This window comes from Corylus avellana, chromosome 7 (assembly GCF_965113065.1).
Source record: "Corylus avellana chromosome 7, dhCorAvel1.hap1.2, whole genome shotgun sequence".
Lineage (NCBI taxonomy): Eukaryota > Viridiplantae > Streptophyta > Magnoliopsida > Fagales > Betulaceae > Corylus > Corylus avellana.
In genome coordinates, this window is record NC_142496.1 from 25,737,876 (window position 1) to 25,761,291 (window position 23,416).

General features: G+C 36.3%; 6 protein-coding genes and 1 pseudogene across 8 annotated transcripts; 3 read left to right on the top strand and 4 right to left on the bottom strand.

Annotated features, from left to right (window-relative positions):
* Positions 1–886: 886 nt before the first annotated feature.
* LOC132185727 (protein TRACHEARY ELEMENT DIFFERENTIATION-RELATED 7A-like) lies at positions 887–1,862 on the top strand. Its single transcript, XM_059599498.2, has one exon. The coding sequence runs from the start codon at positions 1,010–1,012 to the stop codon at positions 1,661–1,663; it is 654 nt and encodes a 217-aa protein (XP_059455481.1). The 5' UTR covers positions 887–1,009; the 3' UTR covers positions 1,664–1,862.
* A 488-nt stretch (positions 1,863–2,350) lies between these two features.
* On the top strand, positions 2,351–2,824 carry LOC148584721 (uncharacterized). Its single transcript, XM_088518595.1, has one exon. It carries the CDS (start codon positions 2,351–2,353, stop codon positions 2,822–2,824), a length of 474 nt encoding a protein of 157 aa, XP_088374721.1.
* Positions 2,825–3,426: 602 nt separating this feature from the next.
* Positions 3,427–5,027, top strand: FTM1 (Plant stearoyl-acyl-carrier-protein desaturase family protein). Its single transcript, XM_059598033.2, has 2 exons — positions 3,427–4,079; positions 4,168–5,027. Exons 1-2 carry the CDS (start codon positions 3,462–3,464, stop codon positions 4,732–4,734), a joined length of 1,185 nt encoding a protein of 394 aa, XP_059454016.2. The 5' UTR covers positions 3,427–3,461; the 3' UTR covers positions 4,735–5,027.
* Positions 5,028–5,960: 933 nt separating this feature from the next.
* Positions 5,961–11,144, bottom strand: LOC132183965 (alcohol dehydrogenase class-P). Of its 2 annotated transcripts, none has more exons than XM_088518261.1 (11): positions 10,769–11,144; positions 9,158–9,283; positions 8,357–8,493; positions 8,146–8,192; positions 7,633–7,958; positions 7,449–7,531; positions 7,281–7,356; positions 7,098–7,159; positions 6,747–6,842; positions 6,474–6,635; positions 5,961–6,248 (listed from the first exon to the last, which is right to left on the bottom strand). In XM_088518261.1, the coding sequence occupies exons 1-11, from the start codon at positions 10,929–10,931 to the stop codon at positions 6,132–6,134; spliced, it is 1,395 nt and encodes a 464-aa protein (XP_088374387.1). In that variant the 5' UTR covers positions 10,932–11,144; the 3' UTR covers positions 5,961–6,131. The 2 variants fall into 2 exon arrangements, with proteins under 2 accessions (XP_088374387.1, XP_088374388.1); XM_088518262.1 differs by lacking the exon at positions 10,769–11,144 and adding an exon at positions 10,644–10,709.
* Positions 11,145–13,601: 2,457 nt separating this feature from the next.
* Positions 13,602–17,858, bottom strand: LOC148584722 (alcohol dehydrogenase 1-like). Its single transcript, XM_088518596.1, has 9 exons — positions 17,803–17,858; positions 15,607–15,737; positions 15,120–15,446; positions 14,932–15,014; positions 14,765–14,840; positions 14,574–14,635; positions 14,213–14,308; positions 13,927–14,088; positions 13,602–13,724 (listed from the first exon to the last, which is right to left on the bottom strand). The coding sequence occupies exons 1-9, from the start codon at positions 17,856–17,858 to the stop codon at positions 13,602–13,604; spliced, it is 1,116 nt and encodes a 371-aa protein (XP_088374722.1).
* Positions 17,859–18,207: 349 nt separating this feature from the next.
* Positions 18,208–18,656, bottom strand: LOC148584723 (alcohol dehydrogenase class-P-like). Its single transcript, XM_088518263.1, has 2 exons — positions 18,495–18,656; positions 18,208–18,395 (listed from the first exon to the last, which is right to left on the bottom strand). Exons 1-2 carry the CDS (start codon positions 18,501–18,503, stop codon positions 18,264–18,266), a joined length of 141 nt encoding a protein of 46 aa, XP_088374389.1. The 5' UTR covers positions 18,504–18,656; the 3' UTR covers positions 18,208–18,263.
* Positions 18,567–21,363, bottom strand: LOC132183643 (alcohol dehydrogenase-like; annotated as a pseudogene). The gene is made up of 8 exons (XR_015912841.1): positions 21,327–21,363; positions 19,983–20,090; positions 19,572–19,887; positions 19,373–19,489; positions 19,206–19,281; positions 19,048–19,109; positions 18,773–18,830; positions 18,567–18,656 (listed from the first exon to the last, which is right to left on the bottom strand). The product of XR_015912841.1 is annotated as an alcohol dehydrogenase-like (transcript).
* Between the last annotated feature and the right edge of the window lie 2,053 nt (positions 21,364–23,416).

The following is a 23,416-nucleotide window of genomic DNA, read 5'->3' on the forward strand; positions in this document are numbered from 1 at the left end:
ACCATGACCAAAAAAAAAAAAAAGTTTTGTTCTAGTTGCTTGTCAATGTGACAATGTCTCTTTCTTTCCTTTTTTAGGCCTAATTACAATACCTTATTGATTTCTTTACAACTAAGACTGATCAAGAACTTCATATTGATTAGGGGAAGAAGTAACACTTGATTTTGGTACTTTTCAATGTCTAATTAGTGGATTTGTGATTATACTTGTATAAAGAAGGAAGAGTGAACATAAAAGATAAAATAGAAATAAATCAAAAATTCCTTTGGGTTTTTTATATTCTCCAATATTGTGAATATGACTAGCAGTGGGAAGGTAGGATTGCGGCTCAGTTGCTTCCTTTCTCATCTGTAGTGGAAAGGACTCCTCTTTCTCCTTTTCTGATGGATTTTTGTAGTTTAAAAATAAATAAATTCATAGGTACTCTTGTTTAATGCGCCATCATTTCACTAAATGACTGTAACATGTAATCCAACCTAATTTTCTTCTTTGTTATCGTGTAATTAAAGGAATTCATTCCAATAATCTCAAGGCCATTGTAATGTGGTACAGATTCATTTATATATTTATAAACTAATATATTTTGAATTTTATTTTAATTTTCTTTCTAAACAGTAAACAGAGTTGGAATAAAGAAATGAGTTCCCATTTGGGTTTTGCTCCCAAATTGGCTGAAACACAGGTTAAACCACTATATTTATGGATTATGGTCCGTTTGTTTCGTCTTACAGCTAATATTGATATTATAGGGTTACCGGATCCCTATCAAATCTCAGTATCTTGCGCCTAAGAAACAAGTTTCAGAGAAAAAAATAAAGAAACTTTGAGAAGTGTTTTCCAATGCAAACAAACCATCCCAAATCTTAGAATGGCAGTCAAGTCACTAAAAACTTGCAATCCATTATCACAGAAATATGAAACCAAATACTCCCTACAAATAGGCTCTCGATGCTACCCCTTTCTCCACAACTCAATCTATCAACTTCATATTATCTGCATTGACATCAAGATGGTCTCTCCCCAGTCCAATGACTTCAACTTCCCATACTTCCCTCCACCACCCCACACTTTCCAACCACCACCTCCCCATCCTTTTCACCCACCACCTCCGGCCGCAAAGCCGCCCAGACCCTCAAAATCACCGCCACCGCCAACCCCATCTCACCATTTTCCTCCACCTCCGGCCGCAAAGCCACCCAGTCCCTCAAAATCACCACCACCGCCAACCCCATCTCACCATTTTCCTCCACCTCCTCCCCATGTGCGCCCTCCGCCGCCTCATGTACTCCCTCCGCCGCCTGCACCATCACCGAACAACAATCCCACAGTAATAGTCATTGTGTTCATATCATTCGGAGGTCTTTTCTTCCTTGCATTCCTTGCAGCTGCTGTCTTCTGCTTCATTAAGAGGAGAAAGAAGAAGGAAGTTCAAGAAACCGACATGATTCACTTCGACGAACACAGGAAGGTGAACGAGATAATCGTACCAGGGCCCCATGGACCTCAGGCTGTGATATTGTCAGTTGAGGATGATGTGCATATTGATGAAGTGATTAGGAAGGATGAGAAGTTTGGTGAAGGCTTGCATGCCAATTCTGCAGAGGGCAAACCTGGCACATCTTCTTCAGGTTTTGATCATCACCACCTTGAACACAAGGCTTGATCACGAGTCATGATCAAATATTACTTGGACAATATCCCTCATCATTCTAAGGATTGCAAATAATTATGTAAAAAGCTCGTGATTATTCATTTTTTTTCTTCTTGCTTTTAATAATAAAAGTTGCAGCCCTGCAGCAATTGAAAAAGTAAGACTAGCAACTAAACAGTCTTACATCTGTATAAATAATGATATAGTAAAAGGGAAAAATGATATGTACACAATTGTCTCCCTCTCTCCCTTAGTCTCCAATTTCCATCTACAAGAGGCTACAAGGTGAAAGCTCTTCACTTGTTTCTGCAAAACAGAAAATTAGAGCTTTCACTTTTATGCTTTTATATTACATGTTGATGTTGTCACATGAAATCCGAAGGGTGAAATTGATGTCCAGTATTGATGTTGAAATTTGATGAATTTGATACGAGAATAATGGATTTGGCACAAGTCAAGTCTTTTGTACTCTCTAATAAGAAGATGACACATCAACGTAAAATACCAAACATAATAATAAATTCAAAAGTACTGGACTTTTCTTCTACTCATCCTCAAAAAAACCCCATATTTTTCTTCTATTATATATATATCTTTGTTGCACCCAACAAAGACTGGTGCGACCCAAATTCGCGTTGACTAACCTGACAAAATCTCAACGACCCTTATTATGTGTAAGATATATGGTCTCTTATATATATGGTGAAAGTTAATTGGGACGCTGCTATTGATCAAAAAAACGATTGTGTGGGGCTGGGATTAGTAGCAAGGGACGAGCATGGAAAATTTCTGGTTGCATGTGGTATAAATCAACGGATTACAGTGGACCCGGCAAGGGCTGAAGCACTAGCTGCCCTTCATGCAGTGATTTTTGCAAAAGAGCTTGGATTCTCAAATGTTATTTTTGAAGGAGACGCTCTAACAATTGTGAAGGCAATAAATTCTACCGGATCATGTGTGAGCAGCTATGGTCATTTTGTGGAAGATGTAAAACGGTATATGTGCGAGCTCGCAACGTCAAAGTTCATTCATGTTGTTAGGGGAGCAAATTCTGCTGCCCATAGCTTAGCAAAAGAGGCTTGTATCCATGTCACTGATAAATATTGGTGGCATTCTATTCCATCATGTATTGGTGGTATTATTAGGAAGGAGGAAATTTTTCCCCTTTCTTGATTTGCTCGGGTTTTGAGCTTGAATAAGATTTCCAAAATTTCTCAAAATAGTTAAACGCTGTAAAATACCATTATACCATTATGATTATATTTTCATAATCAAGACAAAATTTTCTTTAAGCGATAAATGTCATTTAATACAATTGAATTTTTCAAAAATTAATATTTAAAAATCCAGAAATGAGGTGTACCAAAAGAAATGAGGTGTCAATTAGCAAGCGAGAAACACGCCCGCCAAGTAGCGGAAAACCCACAGAATCACACACTAATATCTTCTCGCTCCACCCTCTCAAAAACCACTGCACTGCACCCCTTGTTTTCAAATCCCACTGCTTCCATTTTCCTTCCACGTTCCAACTTTTGCTCACTTTTACTCCCACTAAGTGACGGTATTGCCCTTTGCTTCCTTTGCCGTACCAACTACCCATGTCAGTATTTTCCACCCTTTTAGAGAACAAGAGACTTGGAAAGGTGAACTAAATGACTAAGGCATTAAATTCCAGGTACTAAAAATAAAATTCTCTCCGAAATGGCATATGAGCAATTACGTAAAGAAGAAAGCCCAAATTATTACTCCCCCTCCATATAAATACACTACAGAGGGCTTGTGAGTTTGACAGCCAAAATAGATCAAAACAATGCAGGCCTCACTGTGCTTCAACTTGTGCTCCCAAAGTCAGGCATGGAACCCACGTGGCCAAAGTCCGACCCTCCACCGCGTCAGGCCACCCACCACCACCACCACCACCGTCAGAATCCCACCACCAATCTCCGCCGTGGCAACACCTCTAAGGCACCAAAAGACCCACTCAATGCCACCTGAAAAGGCGGAAGTGTTCAAGTCACTGGAGGGCTGGGCCTCCCAGTGTGTCCTTCCGCTCCTGAGGCCCGTGGAACAATGCTGGCAACCCCAGAGCCTGCTGCCTGACCCCTCACTCCCATCCCAAGATTTCTTCGATCAGGTGCGGGCCCTACGCGATCGGACGGCTGACCTGCCCGACGAGTACTTTGTGGTGCTGGTCGGTGATATGATCACGGAGGAGGCGCTGCCCACGTACCAGACCATGATCAACACGCTTGATGGGGTCAGGGATGAGACCGGGGCCAGCACCAGCCCATGGGCCGTGTGGACACGGGCCTGGACTGCTGAGGAGAACAGGCACGGGGATTTGCTTAAGACGTTTTTGTACCTATCGGGTCGGGTTGATATGCTCATGATTGAGAAGACCGTCCAGTATTTGATTGGAGCGGGCATGGTGAATATATATATATATAATTGATTGAATATTTTTGCTTAAAGAAAAGTTTTTGGTATAACAGGCATTGACGTTGTGGTGTTGACAGGATCCAGGGACGGAAAACAACCCGTACTTGGGGTACGTGTACACGTCGTTCCAGGAGCGAGCCACGTTCGTGTCGCACGGCAACACGGCTCGGTTGGCGAAGGAGGGCGGGGATCCCGTGCTGGCGCGGATGTGCGGCACCATTGCATCGGACGAGAAGCGCCACGAGAACGCCTACGTCAAGATCGTGGAGAAGCTACTGGAGGTGGACCCCACGGGGGCCATGGTGTCCATAGAGGACATGATGCGCAAGAAGATCACCATGCCGGCCCACCTGATGTTCGACGGGCAGGACCCACGCCTCTTCGAGCACTTCTCGGCAGTGGCCCAGCGCCTGGGCGTGTATACGGCCCACGACTACGCCGATATTTTGGAGTTTCTGGTCGGACGCTGGGGATTGGAGAAGCTGGAGGGGTTGTCCGGCGAGGGAAACCGCGCGCAGGACTATGTGTGCGGGTTAGCGCCGAGGATTAGGCGGCTGCAAGAGCGAGCCGATGAAGTGGCAAGGAAGATGGAGCCGCGTGGCGTCAAGTTTAGCTGGATTTTCAATAAAGAGGTCAAATTGTAAAGAGGTCACTTATTAGTTAATGAAATTTCATTTTCTCCAAAAGGTGCGTCCGGATTTCGCATAATTGACGTGTCTTTACTCAAATAATTTTATTATTCGTTTTATGGGCCCATCGAATCTGTATAATGGGCACAACAAATAGGATGCAGATTAGAATGGACCTGGCTACAGGGGCTCATCAAATTTACACCCATCTTGAGTGTAGTGTATAATTTCCTAGCAGCATTATCTCGCTTTCTATGAGAATATGGCATATCAAGAAATGTGTGATACTACTCTTTCACACTTGTTTATCACACATATTTTACTTTTAAGTGATTTCTCAATCAGTGTAAAAAATGAGTGCAGTGCTCGTTCAAGAAATAAAGAAATATGGGTGTATGAAAGATAAATTCAAATATGAAATTGGATTTATAAGATGAATAAAATCAAAGCAACAAGATAAATTTCTTGCTAATTTGAGGTAAGCTGAGGCCTCCCAAATGAAACAAAATTTATCCAAGATAGAAAATCCCCAAAACCCTTCCCTTGTTTAAAGTCCTACAAAAATTCTAAACCCTACAATTCAAGCCCAAATTTGACTTAATACACAATTGTAGCCTTAAAAACCTCATGTTAAACATAATAAAATTAATACCGGTAAGAAAGAGGTGGTAATTTGGGCTTAAGAAGGGTTAATTTCTTAAAAACTTATTATTTCCAAATCACAGTCATTATTTGCTAACCAATTCGAGGCTCTTAAGAGTCTGTTTGGAATTGGGTTTGAGAAATAAAACTTTTAAGTCAAAAAGAGCTTTTGAACAAAAGCTTCATTTTTAAGTTTTTGCCAAAAGTGCTTTTTAGTCATTTTTACGCCTTTTTGGACCGTTAAAAACCCTTTTAATTTTGTTACCAAACGAGTACGTTTTTCTTCAAACAAGCTTTTTTAACATTGAGTGTTAAAAGTACTTTTAGGCCTCTCAAACGCAATCCCAAACAGGTCCTAAGTCTTTTGATGCCCGCCAAGATTAATTAGTGAAAGAAGTGAGTTGGAGTTTTTTTTTTTTTTAATAATATTTTTACAACTTATATATATATATATATATATATATATATATATATATATTATGCCATTGTAAGGATTTAGGAAGAGTTTGGGGGGGAGAATAAGGAATAAAGGAGAAAAGAGGTACCCTGAGGATACATGGACAGAAACAAGCTTCATAATCACAAAAACAACAAAATAATAAAAGAGGCAAAGGGAAACATAGGTGAAATTTCATTTATAGGTAATATAAGTCAAAGTCAACATAAACTGCTTGTTCTCTCTGCAACACTCAAAAACCACAATGCAAAACCTTATTAACTAGAAAGAAAAGCCCTCTGCCCAACACTCCACAATCTCCCTTATTAATGTCTTAAGCACCCATGGTGATAATGCAACGGATAGACTTCCCCTGCAGCATGAAATCAAAGGCTTTGTTGATCTCCGAGAAAGGGACTGAGTGAGTGATAAATTTCTCCAGTTCTAGCTCCTGCAACATCAACAGATTAGCCCTAATAATACACAATAGCTTTCCTCAAAGTAATGACATTTTTCCCAAAACAATTAAACTCTGTATAATATCCTAGAAACCTATGACTAGTCCATTCCAGTTGCTTATGAAAAAAGATGTATGTAAATGAGAATCTTTAAATCAATTAGTATGGTTATTCAACAAAGTCACCACAAAAGTTCTTAAACAGAATAAAAAGCTTACCTTGTTCATGTACTTTTCCACGACCCCAGGAATATCAGTGCGGGGCTTGTAGTTGCCAAAGAAGGTACCCTTCAGAGTCCTCTCGTTCAACAAGTTCATAGGATGAGTCTTGAATGCATCATCTTTATTTGGTACTCCAACAAGTACTGCAACACCCCAACCCTGACAAGAAGAAGCAAATTTTAGTGTCAGAGGAAAGGTCATTGGATAATTGGAACTATTTCTCTATTCTCTTATAGGAGAACAGGCAAAGAACTTTTGTGTAGTGATTACATCATGAACGCATTCAAATGCTGAGATCATGGCCTGGATGCTTCCAGTACATTCAACAGCCCGATCCACTCCTCCATCGGTCATATCAGCAAGCACCTGTCAATTGAAATTCAAATGTTAAACAGAGACAAGTTGCCAGGAATCAGAAGTTAGATATAATTGAGAAGTCAAAAGAAATGTAATTTCAAGCACCAAAACAAGTTTTTGTATGCTAGTATTGGCTTTGATTTCAGTGAAGGAGAAAACAAATTGAAAAAGAAAAGAAGCTAATGAGAAAACCCCCAGAATTCATGCTTGCCACGCCAACTAATTGATTACAGAATAGCAACGCTCATGATGTGTTGAACTAACCTGTTGAACAGGCTTGTCATGATCTTTTGGATTCACAAATTCAGTGACACCAAACTTCTTGGCTGTCAAAGGGATTAAGATACCATCGTCAATACATAAAATAGTAACTTAATAAGATTATGAAAACAAAACAAAGTATCTATCCTTAAATGTGTGTGCGCACACGCTTGCATATTGACTCACCTTCCTCGAAACGATCAGGGTTCAGATCAACACCAATGATTCTTGAAGCCCCAGCAATTCTTGCCCCTTCAGCAGCCTAAGTATCAGCACAAGAGAAAAATTAAATCATTAAAATCCTTCTGCAGTTGACAAAAGCAATAAAACATACAAACAAGAAGAAAAACTCACAGCTAGGCCAACAGCACCCAATCCAAAGACGGCTACAGACTGACCCTTTTTGGGTTTTGCAACATTCAAAGTGGCACCAAGACCTTTCAAGCAAAAAACCAAACACATCAATGGAAACTAAAAATTAGTGAGAATAAATCACTGTATCATTACTATTCTTCAAATGCAGAGAACTCCTCCGAACCTGTGGATATTCCGCAACTGAGAACACAAACTTTGTCTAATGGGGCTGCAGGGTTGATCTTCGCAAGGCAGCCGACATGGACAACAGTGTATTCACTAAATGTGGAGGTGCCAACAAAGTGGTAAATAGGCTTTCCATTTATGGTGAATCTCGTCTTGCCGTCATTAAGCATAACACCCCTGTCAGTATTAATCCTGAGGAGGTCACACATGTTGCTCTCCTCCGACTTACAGTGGCGACACTCCTTGCACTCCCCAGTGAAGACAGGGAGAACATGGTCTCCTGGTTTGAGCTCAGTTACACCCTCGCCTACACTCTCCACAATTCTAAGCCACAAAAAAGCACATAGTAAGTACTAAGACTAGTTTTTCTAAAATTCTTAGGCATTTTAGTTGTAGTCTGCAGGCAAAGGAATTCAACAACTGATCAAGTTTACTATTGGAATGCATTATATTTAACTACTCAACGACTCGTACTGAATAGAATACTCTTCAAAATTGAAGGTATACATACCCTCCAGCTTCATGACCAAATATGCGAGGAAACAATGGTGTCTGCCCCTGCAACACAAAGGAACGTTTGAGTTTGAGTTTCAACTACAAAGTGATCCAAACGTAATTGTTTTCTATTTTCCTTTTAAAACTTTTGAAAACAAGTTTTCAAAATTTCCAAAACGAAAACAGCATAAAACGTTTCCAAACGAGTATTTTCAATATCCCCTTGCCTTGGCTTCCCAGAAGTAAACATCAGTGTGGCAAAGGGAGGTGAAGAGGATCTTCACGCGGACTTCATTTGCCTGAGGTGGTGCCACCTCCACTTCTTCAATCACCAATGGCTTACCAGCCTCCCATGCTACCGCGGCTACAGGAAACGCATACCCAGTTAGGCGATTAATCGAAACAAAATACTAAAATTCCAAGAATGATACAAGGAAGAGGCATCAACTTATGTAAATCAAGAATTGAAAAAGCGAAATGCGTTTTCTAACCAAGAGCAGAGAGAGAAACATATGGAAGAGGTTTTCTAGAAGTTTCAGTGTGCAGTGTTAATAACAGAGAGATTTTTTTTTCCAATAGTAACATCTTTCAACAATCACAAAGCAAATCACAACCCAAAAACACCATATCCTCGATAATCGGAAAAAAAAAAAAAAGAAAAAAGAAAAAAGATTATTCTGAAAACGTTCAACAGAGACCAGAAACGCCTAAGTTCAATTTTTTATTTTTTATTTATTTATTTTTAAAAAAAAAAGAAAAAAAGAAAAAGAAAAAAGGAAAAAACAAGGCCATGCATCTGAAACAATCTGGATATTTACAAAATGACACCCACGAAAAGAATCAAACCAGGAAAATTCAAACACTAAACCCAGTGACAAAAAAAAAAAAAAAAAATTTCAGAAAATAAGTGACAACTGATCACCAAAACCGCCATGCAACAGTACAGAGCCAAACCCAAATTGGAAACAAAGAACCCAGTAAAACCAAGATCGTATAGCAGAAAAGATCTGATGGGGACGGCGGCTCACCTTTGCACTTAATAACCTGACCTACTGTGCTCGACATGGCTATCTCGGACGATGATGATGATGATGACGATGATCGGTTTCTTTGTCTTGATTGTGAAAGACTCGTGTCTGTGTCTGTGTCTCTCCCTGTGGTGGTATATATAGTGTCAGTGAGAGACGCAAAAGTAATCGCCAAGACTTTTCAACTTGCTAAACAAGCATATAATTAATTCCAAGTTGCAAGGTTTTTTTTTATTCAAAAACCACTGTGTGGTTTATCAGGGGCGCCTCCGGATTCAACGCCGCGTGGTAACGCTGTTTTACAAAGATTCGTTTCAAAATCCTTGATTTGGTATTATTCTTCGTATAAAAAGGAAATAATAGAGGTATACCTTAAATTTACCTTAAATTTAACTAAAAAAAATTCTGTGGAGGAGAGAACCTTAAATTGAGTCCCTGCTATGCGGCTGCCTAGCGTAGGACATATGTTAAAATAATAATAATAATAATAAATTTTATCATTTTTTTTTAATTAAATTTTTATAAATTAATATTTAATTTTTAATACTTTAAAACTTATTTTTAGATTTAAAACTAAAATTTCGGTGTAAAAGGTTAACCCTTTAGAGATTATATTACTCAAAAGAAATTTAATCATTCTAAATTTAGTGTTAATATCTCAAATTTGGTGCTAATATCTCAAATTTAGTGCTAATACTTTAAATTTAAATTTTCCTTTAATATCTCTCTTCTTCAATTTAAAAAAAAAAAAAAAATGGTCACGTCAGACTTTGACAGACGCTAGAATGACCCCAAGCTGCCAAAAATCTCAACTCCCTTAAATTAGAGAAAAAAAATAATTTAAAAATTATACTAAAATTAAATTTAAATTGTGATTGTATCAAACTTCGTTAAAAATTGACCAAACAAATACTACGTACTTAAAGCACAAGGTTTTGGTTTGGGTGGATGCGGTTTTGGTTTGGAACCAGGGGAAGAAATTCTAGAATTTATTTTTTTATTTTAATATAAGGTAATTTTTAAAATTATTATTTAATTAAAATTTAAAAAGTCACATTTTTTTAAAAAATATATAAAAATAATTTTTAACATTACTCTACCACCATCACTTTACCCAGTAAATAAATAAAACAAAAGTCAACCGTATTATCTTGTCACCTTTGTTATCAATTGACAATTATTACGATTGAGATGGTATAATAATATTTGGTTTATCACCAAACGGTCCTATCCTCATCAAAATTAAATAAACATTTCTGAACCTTCTACTACAAATTAACGAGTTTTAATTAAGAGAAACATATATTGCCGTGTATAAATAATGTGTGCATGTAGTAAAAAAAATAAAAATAAAAATAATATATGCATATTGTTTATGCAAAGCCAGTATTTTGTTAATCATTACTCCAAATTAACATTAGAATAATCAAGAGGAATAAATAATAATTAAACATTGGAATAATCTGAATCTATTTTTAGATCATACCGACAGGGGAGAACAGGACATTCGACAAGGAGAGTCAGAAATTGCAGAGGCTTGGTTGGATCAAGCAGCTGAGTTTCTTCTTTTTCCATGGAAAACAAAAAAAAAGTCAGTATATATATATATACCTTGGAAATCAGACTTTGTGGAGAGAACGGGGAAGCAAAAACGCCCGGTTTGGGTGTGAATCCTTCTTCTGTGAATTGGGTTTGGGTTTGCTAGCTCTCTTCTCCTTTGGAAACCTTGATGATGGGTTGCAGAGATTATTTGCCTTAGAGAAACTGATTCCATGGCTGCACCGTACGGTATTGGATGGGAAAAACAGCTTACTGGGTATTTCGGAGATCTTAAGATTTTTTTGTCCTGTTGAGAGAGAGAATTGATTGGTGATTAGTGATACTTTTCTTCTTTTCAAAGTGCAAAAGCAGGGTAGTGGAGGTGGGCTTACTGTGAGTGTGGCTCATTTTGGCATCTTGTCCCGTGCATAACTGCAGATATTTAAAGGAACAGGACTACAGGAGAGTGTAGCACCACAAAAGTATCCTCAAACACTGTTTTAATATCATGACTCAAATACTCAAAAGTCCTCTCGATCTGCCAAGAAGATCTTTATTTTCTATTTCTGTTTTTTTTGGGCATCCAAAACAAAAACCCAGAGTTGTCTCTTGGGTGCAGCCAGCAGTGGCGGACCAACGGCACCGTTTGGTAAACGGTTTAGCAAAGGCAAAGGTTAAAATATCACACTTTTTTATTTTTTTTAACATTTTTTTACTTTTTACATCACACCAATCATTTTTTTATTATTATTCTAATTAAAAAATTTCTACAAAACAATTTTTCTTTTTTAATACAAAATATTCTTACTTTTTCACTTAAAAAAAAAACATTCTTACTTTTTTTTCACATCAATCAATTTTACCTACAATATCGAACCAAAATTAAAACAAAATCGTTTATCAAACGAACCCTACATGTGTAGGTGGGGGGACATTATTTTTTCTTTTAATACCAAATATTCTTACTTTTTCACTTCAAAAAAAAAAAAAAAAATTCTTACTTTTTTTTCACATCAATCAATTTTACCTACAATATCAAATTAAAACTGAAACAAAATGGTTTATCAAACGAACCCTATATGTGTAGGTGGGGGACGAATGTACCCCCAAAACTTTCGAAAATTTTGCTACAGTATATATTATATATATAAGGGTCGCACGACAGAAGAACGCCCAACATACAGATGCACACTCCTCCATGTGAAATATTCATCTTCATTGGAGCTTTTTGGTAGTAGTCTTGACAAACAGCCATCAGCTTTTATATATATATATATTTCGAATCACTGAAAAATGTCCCCCCAAATTATTTTTTTTATTATTTTATCTTCAGCCCACTCTCTCTCACCAAATATTCTCCAGCAGTTGTTCCCACAAAAAAAAAAATTTATTCATTTAATCTTCAACTCTTTCTCTCTCTCACCAAAAAATTCTTCAGTATTGTTACACCAAAAATATTTTTTATTCCTTTTACCATTTATCTTTGAGGAGAAGTTACCCTGCCCTGTGTCATTCCCTCTCATTTCAGTTTCTCTCCGTCCAAACACCTCCTCCACAACTCTCAACCCATCCCTCGTTTCATAGGCCAGGCAAAACCCAAGCCTCAGGACCCTAACGTACGACTACAAAACGACATTCACGTATTTGGTGGCTTTGATCATTCGGCTCCCCATAGGGACACCATCGCAAACCCAAGAGAATCCCTTAGCTCTCTAAGTCTAACCGGAAATTTGTTCTTCCACATTCAAAATCTTGGTTCCGCCCCTGTCAATATGCCTCCTAATACACACGTTTTCTAATAACATTTCTTCTAACTTTACCTTTGTTGTTAAAAAAACATGTATATATCATGTGCAAAAGATTAAATGTCATTTTTATAGACTTAATTAGAAGAAGTTTTGGTCCTAATGGAAAACACATTAGAATGGAGAATGAAACATCCTTTGTGGAAGTTGCCACGAGTGTCCCAAGTGCTATTTAGTATTTACATAGCAGCTGCATTGCATATTGTCTACTGCTTCTTAAGGTTTTTATGCAATTGCAAGGATTTAGGAAGAGTTCGGGGAGAGAAGGGAATAAAGGAGAAAAAAGGTACCATGTGGGTACATATATAGGTGAAATTATTTTATTTATATGTAATATTGGTCATGTTGATAATGGCTCAAATTGTCAACAAGTGTGAAGATAATTGCTGAAAAATATCAATATTCAAGTTGGTGGACTCAAGTCCTATTTATCTATAAGAAGATAAAATTAGTTTTAAAAGGAGTCAAAGAACAACTTGGAATTGAATTTTTTGGAGAAAACGTGTGTGGATAAACATGTAGGCTGCAATGCTTATCTCCATCATGGTAAAGATTTTGTATTCATGAATCATGATGGTTTCGTTTTCCCAGCAACAATTGAATTAGAATTGTTTTTCCCCTTTTTTTCGTGATTAAGTCATTCAAATTAGTGAGAGCACTTTGTAACATTTACAAAATGTAGAGAGTTTTTCTTTACTGGGTATTTGAAATGGACAATTGAGTGGGATGTACAAGGGGTTAAGAACTTGGGTTTGTGATATTAAACTTGAGTGGTTCAGGCTTGTACCATTGTACTCAATATTTCTCAATAGTAAAGAAAGAGACCAGATCACGCCCCGTAAACTTAGGTATATTGCCGAACCACGTAAACTCTTTGTGTACATGTGTGATTGGTGTGTGTTCTCATATATTTTCTTTTCAAATTTGTCTTTTGCATAAAGAACTGGTGAGAAATTGGTTGCCAATAAATTATCAATTTTCCTAACAGGTCACAGCCAACATAAACAGCTGATAATGCACGACTCATAAACCAAAGTGCAACATCTTATTAAATGGGTAGAAAAGCCCTCTTTCCATCACTACACAATCTCCCAAGTGTTTTAAGCATCCATGGCCATAATGCATCGGATAGACTTCCCGTGCAGCATTAGGTCAAAGGATTTGTTGATCTCCGCAAAAGGGATTGAGTGAGTGATAAATTTCTCCACTTCCACTTCCAGCTCCTGCAACATCAACAGATTAGCACTTCCTCAGTATGTCATCTTTTTCCCCAAAACAATTTAACTCCGTATAATATCTTAGAAACCTCTTACTACTCCATTCCAGTTGCTTATGAAAAAAGGTGTAAATGAGAATAGTTAATCAATTAGTACGGTTGTTCATCGAAGTCAGCGCCAAAGTTCTTAAACAGAAACAAAAGCTTACCTTGTTCATGTACTTTTCCACGACGCAGGGAATATCAGTGCGGGGCATGAAGTTGCCAAAGAATGTACCCTTCAGAGTCCTCTCACTCAAGAAGTTAAAAGGATGAGTCTTGAATGCATCATCTTTATTTGGTACCCCAACAAGTACTGCAACACCCCAACCCTGACAAGAAGCAAATTTTATTTTCAGAGGAAACATCATTGGATAATTGGAACTATTTCTCTATTCTCTTATAAGAACAAACATTCATGAACGTCATTGGCTAAGAAATTTGTTTAGTGATTACATCGTGAACGCATTCAAATGCTGAGATCATGGCCTGGACGCTTCCAGTACATTCAACAGCCCGATCCACTCCTCCGTCGGTCATATTGGCAATCACCTGTAGATCGAAATTCAAATGTTAAATAGAGACAAGGTGTCTGGAATCAGAACTTAGATAAAATTCAGAAGTCATAACCCAGTTTAGCTTCAACAGAATAAAATGTCTAATTACATGCACCAAAACAAGTTTATGCATGCTAGTCTTGGCTTTGAGAAGACAAATTGAAAAGGAAAAGAAGCTAATGAGAAAACCCCCACAAGCATGCTTGCCATACCAACTGATTGATTACAGAATAGAAACACTCATGATGTGTTGAGCTAACCTGTTGAACAGGCTTGTCATGATCTTTTGGATTCACAAATTCAGTGACACCAAACTTCTTGGCTGTCAAAGATATTAAGAATATACCATCGTCAATACATAAAATAGCTACTTAATAAGATTATGAAAACAAAAGAGTATCTATCCTTGAATGTAACCTATATATATATATATGCTTGCATATTGACTCACCATCCTTGAAACGATCAGGGTTCAGATCAACACCAATGATTCTTGAAGCCCCAGCAATTCTTGCCCCTTCAGCTGCCTAAATATCAGCGCAAGAGAAAAATTAAATCATTACAATCCTTTGCAGTTGACAAAAGCAATAAAACATAGAAACAAGAAGAAAAACTCACAGCAAGGCCAACAGCACCCAATCCAAAGACCGCTACAGATTGGCCCTTTTTGGGTTTTGCAACATTCAAAGTGGCACCAAGACCTTCCAAGCATAAAACAAAATATATCAATGGAAACTAAAAATTAGTGGGAATACATCACTGTACGTATCATTACTATTCTTCAAATGCAGAGAACTCCTCCGAACCTGTGGATATTCCGCAACTAAGAACACAAACTTTGTCTAGTGGGGCTGCAGGGTTGATCAGCGCAAGGCAGCCGACATGGATAACAGTGTATTCACTAAATGTGGAAGTGCCAAGAAAGTGGTAAATAGGCTTTCCATTTATGGTGAATCTCGTCTTGCCGTCATTAAGCATAACACCCATGTCAGTATTAATCCTGAGGAGGTCATACAAGTTGCTCTCCTCTGACTTACAATGGTGACACTCCTTGCACTCCCCAGTGAAGATACGGAGAACATGGTCTCCTGGTTTGAGGTCAGTTACGCCCTCGCCTACACTCTCCACAATTCTAAGCCACAAAGAAGCATATAGTAAGTACTTAGACTAATTTTTCTAAAATTGTAAGGCATTTTAATTGTAGACCACAGAGAATGCATTAAATTCAATTACTCAAAGACTCGTACCGAATAGAATACTCTTCAAAGTTTAGAGGTTAGAGATAAACATATCCTCCGGCTTCATGACCAAATATGCGAGGAAACAATGGTGTCTGCCCCTGCAACAAGTAAACAAGTTTATTACATGAAGTCCACATTTGTTGAAGTATGCAACAAGTAAATGTTGTTTCAAACTCTCGCAAGCTAGCATATATAATTAATTACTTTTTTTTTTTTTCCAGACGGCGTTAATTATTCACATATTATTAAACGCCTCGTTTTGGTTGAGCTCAGCCTCAAAAATTAATTTCTGTCTCAATTTACATTTATTATTTAATGCATAGTATAGAGAATGCTATGGACCATTTTTTTTATTATCTTAAAGTTGATGTGACTTTCAAAATCACCATTGGATCAAAATTCAAGTATGATTCATCTAAAATTTAATAGTAATTTTAAAAACCATATCAACTTTATAATGATAAAAAGAGGATAAAAAGATGGTTCCTACCATTACTCTTTTGTCAATGGCAATTCCAAAAAATGCACGTTTATGTAAAAAAAAAATCATAAGAACATTTGAAAAATGGAGAGACATTATGCAGCAATGAAAGCTTTTTAGTTAGCGAAATCTCATTTTGAAGGTAACTAAAAAAAAATGGTTAACAACAAGAAATAAATAAATAATTAAACATTGTAATAATCTGAATATCCCTTTTGGAGCATTCTAATTCAACTCAACATATATATATATATATATATATATATATATATATATATATATATATATTAGCTAAAACATTATAGGGAAAACTTCACTTATTCTTCTTAAATTGTCATCATTTTTGCAATGTTCTCTATAAAGTTCAAAACCTCTCAATTTAGTGTATCGAACTTTTAATTTTTTTTCAATGTTCCTCATCCATTAGGATTTTCTGTTAAATCTCAACAAAATTCCTAACATGCCTATTTTTTAAGAAAAAATATTTTAATATTTTTTTAGTTGCAAATACCGTTAAATTTGGACCAATGCCTTAACATTTGCAATTTTTTTTTCCTAAAACAAATGGAGGTATTTTGGGAAATATTAACGGAAAAGTTAACTGAGGAGTGAGATTGCAAACAATGATTGCAAACAATTAAAAGATGAATACACTAAATTGAAAAGAATTGAACTTTAGGAAAAATATTGCAAGAGTGATGACAATTCAAAGAGATTTAAGTAAAGTTTTTAGAAAATTATATTTTTCTACTACTACACTTGTGATTGTGGTAATAATTTATAGAAGCCTCTCTTACAATGATTCCTCTATATGATCTATTAAAATAATTATTAGGGTTAGTAAGTCATTAGGGTTTTAGGGTAGTTTAGTCATTGTAATATTTTCATAATCCTATATATTAGGATGTTTGTATTAGGTTAAACATAAGCTGAAATACAACAGCCTCCTTCTCTTCTCCCTCTAAACTTATTACTACAAAATTATTAACGTGGTATCAAAGCCTTAGGGTTTAGATCATTGTTCCTTTGTTTGTAGTCTTGGTTTATTTTACTGTTTTTTGCTTTGTTTTGGTGAGTGTTCATCTGGTGGCAACACCCGCCCATGTGGGTTTAGTGCCCACACGAGCAGTGCCTTGAAAGATGTAGTCCGTGGTTGAGTATGAAAAGAAAAAAAGAAAAGAAAAAAAAGTGTGTTGTGTGCTTTCACGGTGGTTCTTGTGGTGTTTCCTACTAGTTTTTTTTTTTTTTTTTTTTTTTTTGAAGTTTCTAGTATTTTTTGTGATGTTTGGTGCCGTCTGTGGTGGTTAGTGCAAGGTAGCGGGTGTGTTGCAGTGGCCATTGAAAAAAAAAAAAAAAAAAAAGTGCGAGGTTACTGTTTTCTTTTTTAGCAGTATTCAAACTTATTACTACAAAACTTTTGACAAGATCAAAAATGGGATTGTGCTACACACTTCTCCTGAGGCTGAGGCGGGTCTTTTAACAGCATGAGATGAGCCATATATGTCGATTCCAATGCTAACCCTTTTCTGTTCGAGGCCCTCAAGTCTTATATAAAGAAAATGGTAGAACGGTTTCATTGTCTATCAAATCAAAAGAAAAAAGGCTATTGCCTGCTGGATGTCAATTTGTAAGATTTTATTCACACTAAATCCCTTATCTTCATTATCGTTTAGCACAAACAACTGAGATGTCGGTTAGGGTTGGCTCGTTGCCTAGGCCAATTAGATAGTCTTTTAACGCTTTCAATGAAAGAATAACACTATATACCACACAAATATCTTACAAATCTGATGTGACAATGGCTGATCCAAGGGCTTAGACATTGTCATATTACTTTTATAAAATATTTGTGAGATGTTTGTGTGGTATGTAATATTACGGATAGCTAATTGAATATTCAAAAAGGGTAAGGGTGCTGAATAATTTTCAGTGAGGTAAGTTTGGATGGAAGATAATTGTTATGCATTTATCTAATTAAAGCATTAGTTTGAAAAATAATAATAAATAAAGGACTTGGCCTAGCAAAGAAAAGAGGTGCCCTGTGTATACATGTGCAGAAACAAGCTTCATAATCACAAAAACAACAAAATAGTTAAAGAGGCAAGGGAAACATAGGTGAAATTATTTTATTTCTATGTAATATTGGTCAAAGCCAACATAAACAGCTGATAATGCAAAATCTTATCAAATAGATAGAAAAGCCATCTTCCCATCACTGCACAATCTCCTTAATTAGTGTCTTGAGCACCCATGGTAATAACGCACCGGAGAGACTTCCCCTGCAGCATGTAGTCAAAGGATTTGTTGATCTCCGCGAAAGGGACTGAGTGATCAGTGATAAACTTCTCCAGTTCCAGCTCCTGAAACCATCAACAGATTACCACTTCAAGTTCTCAAAGTATGGTTGTTCATCAAAGTCACCGCACAAAGTTGTTAAACAGAAACAAAATTAAGATTACCTTGTTCATGTACTTTTCCACGACGCCAGAAATATCAGTGCGGGGCTTGAAGTTGCCAAAGAAGGAACCCTTCAGAGTCCTCTCACTCAAAAAGTTAAAAGGATGAGTCTTGAATGCATCATCTAGTTTTGGTACTCCAACAAGTACTGCAACACCCCAACCCTGACAATTAAGAAGCAAATTTTAGTTTCAGCGGAAATTTCATTCGATAATTGGAACAATTTCTCTATTTTCTTATAAAGAGAACAGGCTAATTAAGAACTTTGTGTAGTGATTACATCATGAACGCATTCAAATGCTGAGATCATGGCCTCCGTCTTTCATATCAACAATCACCTGCCGATCGAAATTCAAATGTTAAACAGAGACAATTAAGAGCTTCAATGGAATGAGATGTGTAGTTTCATGCACCAAAACAAGTTTATGCACGCTAGTCTTGGCTTTGATCTCAGCAAAGGAAAAAACAAATTGAAAAAGAAAAGAAGGTAATGAGAAAACCCCCACAAGTCATTTGCCTATAAAGAAAACACTTAACATGATGTGACGAACTAACCTGTTGAACAGGCTTGTCACGATCTTTTGGATTCACAAATTCAGTGACACCAAACTTCTTGGCTGTCAAAGAGATTAAGAATACACCATCGTCAATACATAAAATAGCAACTTCTTGAATGTGTTTGTATATATATATATGCTTGCATATAGACTCACCTTCCTTGAAACGCTCAGGCTTCAGATCAACACCAATGATTCTTGAAGCCCCAGACATTCTTGCCCCTTCAGCTGCCTAAATATCAGCAAAAGAGATATATTAAATCATTACAATCCTTTGCAGTTGACAAAAGCAATAAAGCATGGAAACAAGAGTAAAAACTCACAGCAAGGCCAACAGCACCCATTCCAAAGACGGCTACAGATTGACCCTTTTTGGGTTTTGCAACTTTCAAAGTGGCACCAAGACCTTTCAAGCATAAAACCAAACACATCAATGGAAACTAAAAAATAAGTGAGAATAAATCACTGTATCATTACTGTATCTTCTTCAAATGCAGAGAACTCCTCCGAAGCTGTGGGTACTCCGCAACTAAGAAGACAAACTTTGTCTAATGGGGCTGCAGGGTTGATCTTCGCAAGGCAGCCGACATGGACAACAGTGTAATCACTAAATGTGGAGGTGCCAAGAAAGTGGTAAATAGGCTTTCCATTTATGGTGAATCTCGTCTTGCCGTCACTAAGCATAACACCCCTGTCAGTATTGTTCCTGAGGAGGTCACACATGTTGCTCCCCTCCGACTTACAATGGCGACACTCCTTGCACTCCCCAGTGAAGACAGGGAGAACATGGTCTCCTGGTTTGAGCTCACTTACGCCCTCGCCTACACTCTCCACAATTCTAAGCCACAAAAAAAGCATATATTAATTAAGTGCTAAGACTAGTTTTTCTAAAATTCTCTTCGAAGTTTAAAGGTTGGAGGTATGTATATATACCCTCCAGCTTCATGGCCAAATATGCGAGGAAACAATGGTGTCTGAGGTACGGTGCCACCTCCACTTCTTCCATCACTAATGGCTTCCCAGCCTCCCATGCCACCGCGGCTACAATTTAGCATTATTAAGTAAAAAAAATAAATAAATGGAAAGTTTAGTTTGCGTGGTGAAGGGCGTAAGTAAAAAAAAAAAAAAAAAAAAAAAGAAAAGAGGGAAGGAAAAAGAAAAGGGGAGAGAAAACTGAGAATATAGGCTGTGTTTGCCAACAGCCCGAGGCTGGCACTGTAGCTAGAATGGTACTGTTCCAGCTACAGTGCCATCTGATATGTGCAGGGGCAGTCAAAAATCGCACACAATTTTCAATAACAAAACTTAAATTATTCATATTTTTCCCACACCCCAACCAACAACCGGATAATGACAACTTAAATTATATTTTTTTTTAAAAAAAAAAGCGGAGAAACAGATCGGGGTGGCTCCTTGGCCAAAATGAGGTGGCCGAACCACCCCATGGCCAGTAAGGGGGTGGTTCGACCACCCCCAGATCGGCCAAGGGGTGGCTGGAACCACCCCGATCTTTCTCCGCCTTTTTCTTTTTGTTAATATTTTGCTTTAAAAAAAATAAAAAAATTTAATGCCCAAAACGACATTGTTTTGTGTGGGAAAAGTATGAATAATTTAAGTTTTGTTATTGAAAATTGTGTGCGGTTTTTGACTGCCCCTGCACATATTAGATGGCACTGTAGCTGGAACAGTACCGTTCCAGCTACAGTGCCGGCCCCGGGCTATACTGGGTGGCAGAAAGTTTTCCCACATTGTCTATAAAAGACGTGTTATTTTTTATGTAGGGAACAAGTGCTTTTTAAATAGAGAAGTGTTAGAGAACTAAAAAGAATTGTCCAAAATTTTTTCAAAGTTGACGTGGCAGAATTTTAAAATGAAAATTCAATGGGTGGCAAGAATTTTGCCATGTCAATTTGGAAAAAATTATGGACAATTCTCTTTACCTCTCTAACACTTTTCTTTTAAATAATGTGGGAGAAGAACGTGTTTTTTGAATAAAATTTCTTATAACTTTGTCCTTATAAACAAAAAAAAGCATATGTATGTTTTTCACGTGCATAAGACGTGAAATTTTTATAAACTATGGTGAAAGAATTTCTTCAAGGAAAACTTGGTCCAAAAAGTGGAAACCAACCCAAAAAAAAAAACAAAAAAACATATATATATCCACTAAAAAAAAAAGAAAAAAAAAAGACAGAATTAGTTGAAAAAAAAGGTCTCAATTAAATAAACATATATATGTTTGACCCATGTGACCCATATGTAGTGACGGCGGGTCACCTTTGCACTTAATAACCTGACCGGTTGTGCTCAACATGGCTATCTCGGACGATGATGATGATCGGTTTATTTGTCTTGATTTTGAATGGTGTGTGTCTGTGTTTGTGTTTGTGTCTCTATCTGTGTGGTGGTATATATGTATAGTGTCAGGTGAGACGAGGAGCGGAAGAGGTAATCGCCAAGAATTTTTAGTTGTTTTATTTTTTTATTTTTTACATGTCTATATAAGAGAGGAAGAGAAAATTTGACCTAGTGACCTCGACTTCATAGTCCCTAACCGATTGAGCTACCCTTTTAGGACAATAATTTTTAATTGTTGAACATGCATAATTAATTCCATATAAAAAGAAAAAAGAAATAATCCATGTTGACGGTTTCTTTATACAAAAATAACAAAACCACTACTTTTTACAGGGGCACCTCCGGCGGGATTCATGCTACGTGTAAACGTTGTTTTATCATATTTGGTTTCAAACTCCATTTTTGGTATTATATATTCAAGCAGTGCTAGTGACGACTGACGAGCACTATCTTCGGAATATGAAAGTAGTGATTTTCATGGTACATATATAATTTCTAATTACAACTGTAACACATGACATGGAAAATCACTATTTTTGGATGAATCTCCCAAAGAACGCTTCTCCTAAGTACTAGTGGTATTATTTGGATAGAGTTTTTGTTCTATACAAATGTCGGAGAAATTTTAGAAGGGCAGCCTTCAGGTTTACGCCGTGTGACAACGTTGTTTTCCTAGATTTAGTTTTGAACTCCATTTTTGGTATTATTCAAGCAGTACGTACGTGCTACGTACTAGCAATATTTTCGAAATTTGAAAATAGTGATTTTTCATGGTACATGTATAATTTATAATTACAATTGTAACAGGTGACATGGAAAATCACTATTTTTGAATGAATTCCCGAAATAATGTTTCTCCTAAGCATGTATAAGCTGGTATTATTCGGATAGAGTGTTTTTTTTTTCAACCTAATAATTTTAGAAGTTTATCTTCTGTCTTTTTTGTGCCTCCAAAAATGAAATTGTTTTTAAAATTATTATTTGATCGAAATTTAATAGTGATCAATCACAAACGCAATGGTGATTTTAAAAATCACATCATTTTTCGAAGAACACAAAATAAACTTCTAACATTACTCATGGTAGCACATGCTTTTTTTAATTGAGAAAAAAAAAATACCTCATTCAAAAAATATGTGCTTCTCACATTCTATTTAAAAAGCTTATGTTTATCACATGAAAAGTGACATATGGCATTTTTATAGATTAAGTTTGAGAAACTTCTTTCAGCCCAGTTTAAAGAAAAACTCTGTACTTATTATCCTATCAGCAATAAAGTTATTAGCCCCAAAGAATATTATGTAAGCGCAATGTTTTGAGGGTTTCAATAGAATGCGATTTTGGCTTGGGATTGAGGCTGACTGTCACTTTAACCAGAACATCGAACTCAATAGTATATAATTTTGTCGACTTTGTTATCTATCAATTATTAGGATGAAGTATTTCAAATATATATATATATATATATTAGGATTAAGATAGTGTAATATTTTGTTTATCACATAACATCATCAAAATTAAATAAATATTTATAAACTTCAATTTTAAAATTTTAGAATTTGGTTTATCACATAACTAATTGTTTATTACCTTTTACTACCAATTAGATCTAAAGTTAAATTTTAAAATTTTACCATATGATCCCGGTTAGAAGTTAATAAGACCAAAAATAAAATTAAAAATAAAAAGTTTAACATTTAAAACTTGCAATTGGTAACATGTATCTGTCAAATCAAATGAATAATATTAAGATTAATGGACAACCATTTTTCTTTAATTTTTTTTTAAAAAAGTTTTTTATGAAGAGAGTACAATTTAGGTTATAAATAAATAATTATATAATAAGTAAAAACAATTAGTGGCGGAATCAGGATTTTAATATTAGCTCGGTCCATCAAGCTAGCTATGATATATTTGAACACAAATTCATTCCTCTAAGTCAATTATTCTTCATTTATATATATATATATATATATATATATATATATATATATAGATTGCTCTAGGGC